The following is a 9,058-nucleotide window of genomic DNA, read 5'->3' as shown; positions in this document are numbered from 1 at the left end:
TATTAAATACTTATTTAAATTATAATAGATATTTAAATTATATTTTATAGTCTAAGTTTTATAATTTTATATTTATAAATATATATAGATAGCACCACCACTGGATCGGATCCAGTCGGCGGCCACCTCGGCAGCGACGCCACCAGTATCACGACAGGCCCGAGTCGCGGCGCGGGCGAGGCGCAGGAAGTCCTAGTGTTCTAGGACCGCCCCCGGCTCAAGGCTAGGGTGCTCTAGCAGCCAGGCCTAGAGGGCGGTAGCGGCGGCGGCGACAGGGGGCATAACCTAAAAGGATTAGTAGCGGGGGCGACGTAGGAAAGGGCTAGACTCACAGTAGGGCACTACACATAGAGTTAAGCACACTTAGTATAAATATAACCCTCACTTATTAAAGTTAGTAGAGTTAGGACTATATTAAGGATAGTATATACTAGTAGGCTAGAAGTAAGTAACTACACTAGTAGTCTTAGTATAGGTAATATAGTAGCTATAAGGGGTCTTATAGGGCTTACCTTACTTTAGCTTTAGTTTAGCCTTATATAGGGCTAATATAGACTTAGTACTATTAATAAGAGTAATATATTTATAAGACTATAATAGTAAAAAGATAAACTAAGACTAAGATAGAGTAGACTTACTATAATAGGAGAAGTTATTAAGTATTATATAACTACTAAGGGGTTAGGACTAAGTCTAGTCTAAAGGTAAAGGGGGGAAGGTACTTATATTCTTTATAAGTATAGAAATAAAGGGCTTTTTATAAATAATTAGCTTTATATAGGATAGGGGTAGACTAAAGATAGTAAGGGGAAGGAGAAATAGGGGTAGATAAGGAGAAATAGGGGTAGATAAGGATAAAATAGTATAGTAATAAGGGTGAATATATAAAATTAAAGAGGCTAAAGAAGGGAGAGGAAAAAGAACTAGAAGATAAAAGTATTATAGTCTCTATATACTTACTAACTAATAATAAATTAACTAGATTAATTAGATTAGCTACTAGTAAAGAATAATAATAGTAAATTAACTACTAAGTTAACTAGTAAAAACTAAAATAAGACTATACTATTACTAAGGGGGTGGCTATAAGTATACTAAGGATAGGCCTTTATATAATATTTATACTAAAATATAATAACTAATAGGAGATATAATAAATAGTATAATTAATATAAATAATAAATACTTAAAGAACTATACTCTTATATAAACTAAAGATAATAAGTACCCTAAGTATAAGTTAGGCGCCTACTTACTTAAAGATATAAATAGTTATATTCTTTTATAGCCCCTATATAGAGATTATAAGCCCCCCCCCCCCCCCCCTAACTAAGAACCTATACTCTAAAATAAAAGTGACTAAGAACGCCTTAGCCTTAATATAGCCTATATAACTAAAGAAGGTAGTAATAATAAAGTAAAAGATATTAGAGAGGGGGGAGGAGAAGTAATAGAAGGGATAGGACTAAAAATAAAAACCTAGGGATTAAGAGAGGGGCCTACACTAGACCCTACTAGGAACTAATATAGGGCTAACTACTTATAGTAGAAGTAAAGGTTTTCCTCTAAGGACTCTAGTTTTTCTTTTATTATTAAACTTATAGAGGTACTAGATAGATAGACTAGTCTAATTAGTATAATATAATTAATTAATATATATAGATAATATAAAAGTATATAATTTATATATTTATATATTTATATAATAAAAGAATTCAAACTAATAAAATTAGTAATTAAGAAAAATAAACTTATATAAAGTATAATAGAAAAGAGTAAATAATATATATATATTTAAGTCTTTACTCTACTATATATATATAATACTATCTACTATACGGATATTATATCTTTAAATAGTCAACCCACCTACTTAATTACACACTATTACGTATCTAACTCCACACGAGGGGTGAACTGAGTTTTGGCCGCAACTCACCTATAGGCTGCCATACTGGTCCGCGCTGGAAGCTGCGGCTGGTCGAGGCGACCTCTTCTCCTTGCGATACTGGGGCTGAGAGAGAAACTCGTCCGCGTCCACGTACGTCCCGCCCCATCGATCCCACAGCGTCGTGTACTGCCCAAAGTTGAAGTTTGTGTTTTTGTGGTGCACCGTGTGAAACTGTGTGCTATCGTCGTCTGTCGAGGGCATAAGAATGATAATTAGCATGATAAGCGTTGCTGTCATCCGCAGGCAGAGCTTACGGAGCAGAAATGTCCACAGGTATGCCGCCAAAAAGGCCAGCAGCTGCATCGCGTCGGACATGGGCACCACGAAGCTGAACGCGTATATCGGCAGGCTCATGATCATGGCCTCGAGCGGATCAAACGCGAATGCCGAGAATGGCGTCGGCGTCATGTACCTATACACACACACTCAGCTGCTGAAGAACCGGGCAATGAAGGTGCATGCAGTCCTTACTGGTGATGCTTCTTGTGCATTAGCCGGAACAGCACGGGCGTGTGGAACAGCCGGTGCAGCCAGTACACGCACGTGTCGTTGAATGCCACGAACAGCACCACCTGCAGCGCCTCGTACCACGCCGGCGCCGCTCCGAGCGGGTAGATGCGGGCGCGCCCGGCGGCCTGCGCGAGCACGATGGGCGCGGTCAGCAGGCTCATGACCGTGATGGCGACGAGAGACCGGGATATCTCGCCGCGGACCTGGCCTGGCCGGAACTTGGGGTCGCGGGCGGCGGCGGCGGCGTCAAAGTTGAGGCGGTACAAGACGGCGCCGAGGACAAGGTAGGAGACGGTGGTCGAGAGCCTTGTGTCCGCTGTCAGTCAGTCATCTCCGTGTGGTTCGGGATCGAGGCACTCACCATAGATAGAGGAAGGCGTTGGTGAGTCTCCGAATGGAGTTGTCTGGTTGCCAGAATGATGAGTGTTGAATAGGGGAGCAGAAGCCTTGCAAGGTCGTCCTGGACAGCCCTGATGGCGACGACGGACCAGCATCGCGGCAGAGGGTATTTTCCAGCCCGGATCGTATAGCGCCATAGACTGGATGAAGAACGGCTTCTTCAAAGGGACCGAGAAATGTATCCATGGCGTGACGACAAGATGTTTGCCTCGTCCGTGCCGTGCTGCGTAGTTTCTTCACCAAGGGTCAGTGTCCAGCTGTTGGTGGGAGGAGGCCCGGCCTTGTCCTCGTCCTCTCCGCTGTCCAGGATTTCAGCCCAGAGATGGCGGCAAACCTGTCACATTTCGTATTTTCTTCAACAGCTGAGCAAAGACATGTCTTGCTGCCCGATTGTTGCGCCGGCGGGCGAGACATCATTCGGCCACTTGGTCGTACTGACGATGTCTGGGCAGCTGCCGAGACAGTGGCAATGAATTACCCTGTGTTTTATATTTATTCACTATCATTAATTATCCTACTATGTTTAATAAAAATAATTGACCTTGATTCTTCTATTTAATTCGTAGAATTCATGTGTATCTGCTACTGGTTAAAAAGAATCCTCTGATATCCGTAGCGTAGGAGAATTAATCAGCTATGATGCGACTCATAACAACCATCCTTTGCACTTGAAACCTCTGTTTGTCATACAATTCATCGATCAGCAACAACTTGAACAACTCAACCCTGCTTGGGATCCTTGCCGTCCCAAGACCAACATTGTCTCCTCACTAAGTGTACTTACCCAGCACCTGTGTTACACCACTGGCCGTTGGGTCTTGAGTCAATCGACGAATTGTTGCCTGGCATATCCCAGAACTACTTGTTTTTCCTTCCTCATCGTATCCAAGATTCACAGTGCTTCAATCAAGCGCAGCAGCCCGTCAGCATGTACGAGCCCCCCACCACAGGCCGGGCAGCCGTCATCCTCAACGAGGCTACCAGCTTCCTCCTCGTCACCACCTCTCCTCTGTTCTGCTTCTTCTGCCTCATCGCCTACTCCGACTTTGCCTCCTCTCTCTACACCGCCGCCGCCGAGCTCCTCTACCGCGGCCCCGTCACCTTCTTCTCCAGCTACCTCCCCCGGACCTCCGCGCGGGCGCTGGCTGGCTATGCCACCTGGATCCTGTTCCAAGCGCTCCTGTACCGCTTCTTACCGGGGCCGGTGCGTCTTGGACCGCGCACATGCGGCGGGCGACGGCTTCTGTATCGGCTGAACGGGCTCGCCGCGTGGGCCACCACTGTTGCCGCGGCCGTCCTCGCCGCGTACGGCGGCTACGTTGACCCGGCGGTGATCGCCAAGAACTGGGGAGAGCTATTCGTGGCCGCGTCCATGTACTGCGCATTGCTGGTTACCGTGTTTTATGTCAAGGCCCGCGCGTGGCCGGACAGCAGAGGGGAGACGCTCCTTACAGGTTCCGTGCTCTCAGAAAACTCTGGCCGAGTTGTGCCGCGCTGATCAGAATTTCGTTTTTGCAGGGCAGTTCTGGTACGACTTGTTCAACGGCGGAGAGCTGCATCCTCGGACAGGGCGGCTGTTTGACTGGAAGCACTTCAATGCCAGCCGGACCGGCGGCATTCTTCTCTGGACTCTCATGTGAGTCTCCCCAGCTCAGTGCCATGTATGGAGCATGCTGCTAATGCCGTAAAACAGTGATCTTTCTTTTGCGTCGTGGCAGTATGAATTGCACGACACCGTGACCAGCACCATGATCGCCGCCGTCGTGTTCCGGGCGATCGTCGTGGTCGACTTCTTCTGGTACGAGCACTGGTAAGCGCTCGCCGTCCTTGGTCTGATCATTCCACTGACATTAAGAAACGCTCACTTGTCCTGTCGTAGGTTTCTGGAGACCTTGGATGGCTGCCACGAACGCTTCTCCTTCTACAGCATCTACGGCTTCGCCGCCATGATGCCGCTGCTCTGGACGTTGCAGACGCAGTACCTCGCCCGGCACCCCTTCGAGCTGTCCCGGCCCGCCCTCGCCATCGCCTGCCTGCTCTTTGCCGCCGGCTTCCTCCTGAACCACGACGCCAACGGGCAGCGCACCCTGGCGCGGCGCCGGGCCGGCGTCCTCGAAATCTGGGGCCGGCCGGCACGCTGCGTCCGGGCGCAGTACGCCACCGCCGACGGCAAGCTTCATCACACCATTCTCCTCTGCTCGGGTACGTTGGATATAATCACCACGCCTTCCTCATCCAAGCCTGCTCCGCTAAATCAACTAAAATATACCCCAGGCTGGTGGGGGGTCGCTCGTCACGCGAATTACCTGGGGAGCGCCCTGTACACGCTCGGGGCCTGCACGGTCTGTGGGACGGGACGCGCGCTGCCCTACATGGAGGCCGTCTTGGTGCTCGGCACCGTGCTGCACCGCTGCTGGAGGGACGAGGCCAAGTGCAGGGTCAAGTACGGCAAGGCGTGGGACGAGTACTGCGCCCTAGTCCGGTGGCGGATGCTCCCGGGTATCTACTAGGACACGACTTCGGATGGCAGGGATAGGCCAGGGGGCAAGCTGCCCGACGAGCTCGACGGCGGGAAAGTGATAACTAGAAAGCAAGGCATGCGAGAGATCTGTAAGATGAATTTTCAGCCGTGAGTACATGCCATGATGCGATCCATGCTTGGCTTGTTGCTTGTTGGTTCCAATATTTAGTGAGTCTGTGGAAGACGCCATGTCTTACCTGCCCAACCATTAACTCACCGCCGCTTTAAGAAATACATGTTCGTATTTATAAATCATGTTTTTTATTCTGATGGAGCAACTAGGTCTTTGAACTTGTGAGGTCATAGGAAGCGCTATTTGTCAACCTGCACAGTGAGACGGTACGTGGCTCTGTGTTAGACCGTCTTAGACACTCTCTAGGTTTCCGTCCATTGTCTCGTTTTAAGCACTTCGTCACCTGCTAAAAACCTTCATATGTCTTGAATAGAACCGTGATTTGTCTTGAATAGAAACTGGCTGCATCCTTCGCGAAACCTTTTCCACTGGGAGGCCAGGAAAAAGAAAGTACCTCTTTATGCGACATACTTCCACTGTGAACGACGGGCCAGGCCAATATCACCCGACCTCAGGGCCAGCCACATGCCGTACAGCCCTCCCAACGGCCACGTCCGCGACCAAGCCGAAGCCCATTCCTTGCGCTGCCGACGCTCCTTGTTCACATCGATGCGCACCTTGTCGAACACCGAGGGCAGCGTCGAGGCGTGGTACTTGCTTCGAAGCGCCTGGTACCACGGCTGGTTGTACACCTGCCAGAATTCATCCTCTGAGTAGTATGTGTGCGCGTACAGCCACTTTCGGCCCCCGAGCTCGACAAGCTTGGCTTCCAGCTGCCTGTTCTTGGCCACAAACTCCTCGTACTCAAGCGGCCCCCAACCCCATACGCCGATATTCAGCATCGCCTGAGACACGACGCTGCCGCCATCTTTTGGGGTAGATTCGATCCCTGTGACTGGGTGGAACGTCGGTGTAGAAGCGCCGCGGAGGGGACACAGCCAAAGCGGCCAGATGCAAAGTTCATTGTCCACATGATTTATGAATTGCTCCGCCGTGTCGTAGGGCAGAGCTAAATCTTGGACCATGAATTGGTTGGAGACACCACTTGCGTGCAGTGCGTGGTACAGAGTTCGTGTATGGGAGAAGTCGTCCAGCAGCCACCTGAAAAAGGCGTTGAAGGGGATATACTTGAAGTAAGTATAGCCCTGCCTGCCAACCCAAAATCCAGCACGATCATAGCGGAAGAGATACTCCCCGATAGGAATATACTCAACGCAAACACACCCGGAGGCTAGCCCCTTCGTCCTCTCTTCTACGTGCATGTAGAACCACGGGTCGTCGGCTTTGCTGAAAGTTCGCAGCATACAATTATCGGGCAGCTGGTTTGTCATTTCGCCCGTGACAATGACGCCGTGATTCTTGGAGAACAGAATTCCATCCAAGTAGTCTGTTGTCTGTTCTTGAGCCTTGCGCTGTGTCAGCGAGACCGACTCGCTGATGGTGGTCGTGCGATAGTATGTCGTCTTGACAAAGGGTTTCGCCTCAATAAGCCGTACCTCCATCAATGTCGTGATGCCCAGGGTGCCAGCGGCTCCAGCAGCGCCGTAGAAGAGCTCGTCGTGCTCGGTGGGGGAAACCATGACAATCTCGCCGTTACCAAGAATCATCTCAACGTAATTGATGGTGTCGTTGAAAAAGCCCTGACGAAAAGAACTGCTTTCGCCTGAACTTCCCGAGTACCCTCCACCCGCAGTGATGCCGGGGAACTCCATGACAACCGGCGGGATAAGGCCATGCGCGAGCGTAGCCTCGACGAGTCGGTCCATGGGGACGTTGGGCTCGACCAGCACCGTGCGCTTCCCTGGGTTGACTTCGATAACCTTGTTCAGAATACTGATGTCAATGACATTACCTGTCGGACGCGGCCGGGTGCTGTTCGAGGAGCCATGGAAGATTCGATATGCCGTCTTGTCTTTGAAGTAAGTCCCAACATGGAAGGCAATCACGCTGACGGTTTGCTGATGACGCTCCATCGTGAGTAAACAATAATTGCTGTTGTGGATGCAAACCCCCAGGAATGCTGTGGGCACCTACATAGATATAGATATGGACTTGCTACAAGCTGGGTGCGAGGCAAGTTCAGCTTCCGCTCCTGCACTTGGACGAGTGCGCCATGTACCAAACTAGGTACCAGGTAACTAGATTCAAACGCTGAAAATTCTGCGCCATACTTGACCAAGAGAGATGAAACTTGTCTTGGGAAAGACAAGAGAGAGCTGGCGCATGTATTGTGGTCGTCTCGGTGCTCACCGATAGACATCTCTTCGCAGAATCGGTATCCCGGTTACGCAAGTACGGGTGGTTTCTCTCTCATTGGCGGTAAAGCCGGCCAGTCAAGACTAAGTCTTGCATCACTAAGAGGGCAAAAAATAAAAATAAAAAAAATAAAATAAGGTGCATGATCCAATTTTTCCCCCGAGGCGGCCTGCGGTCAAGTTTGCTTTGTTCCCAATGCACCAAGCAACTTGAGTGCAAAGTGCGGATCCTCATAAGAGGGACCAGTGAGCCACGAGCCACGAGCAACAGAGAAGACGACAGATGTAGCTCGGGATTTGGGCGTATTTTTGCTTCTCTTTGTCCAGCACATTTATGCACTGGCCGCTTGCAAGCCCTGGAGATGCCAGGCGATGGCGAGGAGCGTTGGGGGTATAACTGGCGCAATTATGCTCACACGCCAGGTAGGGTAGACCACCATGAACTCGCAGCTTGGCAGCGCTGTGATCTGTAGGTGGCTCGGTGCGTCCAAAGTGCTGATTCTGGAACGAGGCCAAGAGTGACGGGGCTGTGAAGTGGTGGGATGAAGTTTTATTTTAGATTTGCGCGGGAGCATTCAACCGAGGCTGCATTTAGAAATTTTGTGCCATTGGCCGTTGCAGAAGCGATGGTGGCAGCCACATGCAAAGATGATCACATTTGGGCAAACCCCCATCCAGGCAAACCCCCATCCACCCCATGCCTGCATACATAACTAACCCCAGGCCACTTGGGCAGTCGCAACTCCGACTGGGGGGAGCAGAGCGGCTGGCGTACGGACGGGTAGGGACGGAGCATTCGTGAGTCATAGTATGCATGGTTAGATTCAACGGGCCGTGTTCGGTACGATAAAGATGAAAAGGGCGAGGGGATGCCTAATGCAGAACTAAAGAGAAGCGTCGAGAAGACTGTTCTGTTGACGAGGCCACGTACGTTCGAAATCGAAGCAGCTCCACCGGGCGCGGGACGGAGCCAATCGCTGGAACCGACCGTCCCAAATCGGGTAGGTTTGGTGGGAGAACTCGATGAGACGGGAGAAGAATCAGGCCATTCCCCATTGTTACAGTAGCTAATGTCGGATGGCTGCGAAGCGAGGATTGCGCATGTCGGGGTTGTGACTTTATTTCGTCGTGACAGCATGAACGGCGGCCTGCCTGTGGTCTTGGCCTTGTTGGCTCGTAGCCGAGACAAGTGACCAGACGCCACTTGTGGTGGTGTAGTTTTGTGATGGCACAGCAAGCAGAGATGGAAGAAGGGAAAAAGGGAAAAAGGGAAGAAGAGAGACCAACAAAGGCTAATTAGCGGCCAGTAACAAAAAGTACCCCGTCATCCACGCTAAATCCTAATCAGA

The 9,058-nt window shown here is 50.1% G+C and overlaps 3 protein-coding genes across 3 annotated transcripts; 1 reads left to right on the top strand and 2 right to left on the bottom strand.

Moving 5' to 3' along the window:
* Nucleotides 1–1,939: 1,939 nt before the first annotated feature.
* Nucleotides 1,940–3,046, bottom strand: ISF_09518 (Fatty acid hydroxylase; the record flags this gene model as incomplete). The annotated part of the gene is made up of 4 exons (XM_018853120.1): nt 1,940–2,139; nt 2,206–2,363; nt 2,423–2,767; nt 2,823–3,046. 4 exons carry the CDS (start codon nt 3,044–3,046, stop codon nt 1,940–1,942), a joined length of 927 nt encoding a protein of 308 aa, XP_018699727.1.
* A 742-nt stretch (nt 3,047–3,788) lies between these two features.
* On the top strand, nt 3,789–5,370 carry ISF_09517 (7-dehydrocholesterol reductase; the record flags this gene model as incomplete). Its single annotated transcript, XM_018853119.1, has 5 exons — nt 3,789–4,314; nt 4,379–4,496; nt 4,554–4,670; nt 4,740–5,062; nt 5,135–5,370. 5 exons carry the CDS (start codon nt 3,789–3,791, stop codon nt 5,368–5,370), a joined length of 1,320 nt encoding a protein of 439 aa, XP_018699726.1.
* A 542-nt stretch (nt 5,371–5,912) lies between these two features.
* ISF_09516 (galactose-1-phosphate uridylyltransferase) lies at nt 5,913–7,427 on the bottom strand (the record flags this gene model as incomplete). Its single annotated transcript, XM_018853118.1, has 1 exon — nt 5,913–7,427. The coding sequence occupies one exon, from the start codon at nt 7,425–7,427 to the stop codon at nt 5,913–5,915; it is 1,515 nt and encodes a 504-aa protein (XP_018699725.1).
* Between the last annotated feature and the right edge of the window lie 1,631 nt (nt 7,428–9,058).

Source organism: Cordyceps fumosorosea (genome assembly GCF_001636725.1).
Source record: "Cordyceps fumosorosea ARSEF 2679 chromosome Unknown scaffold_51, whole genome shotgun sequence".
Classification (NCBI taxonomy): domain Eukaryota; kingdom Fungi; phylum Ascomycota; class Sordariomycetes; order Hypocreales; family Cordycipitaceae; genus Cordyceps; species Cordyceps fumosorosea.
Note: the sequence above shows the minus strand (reverse complement) of the source record. Positions and strands in the feature narration are given on the sequence as shown.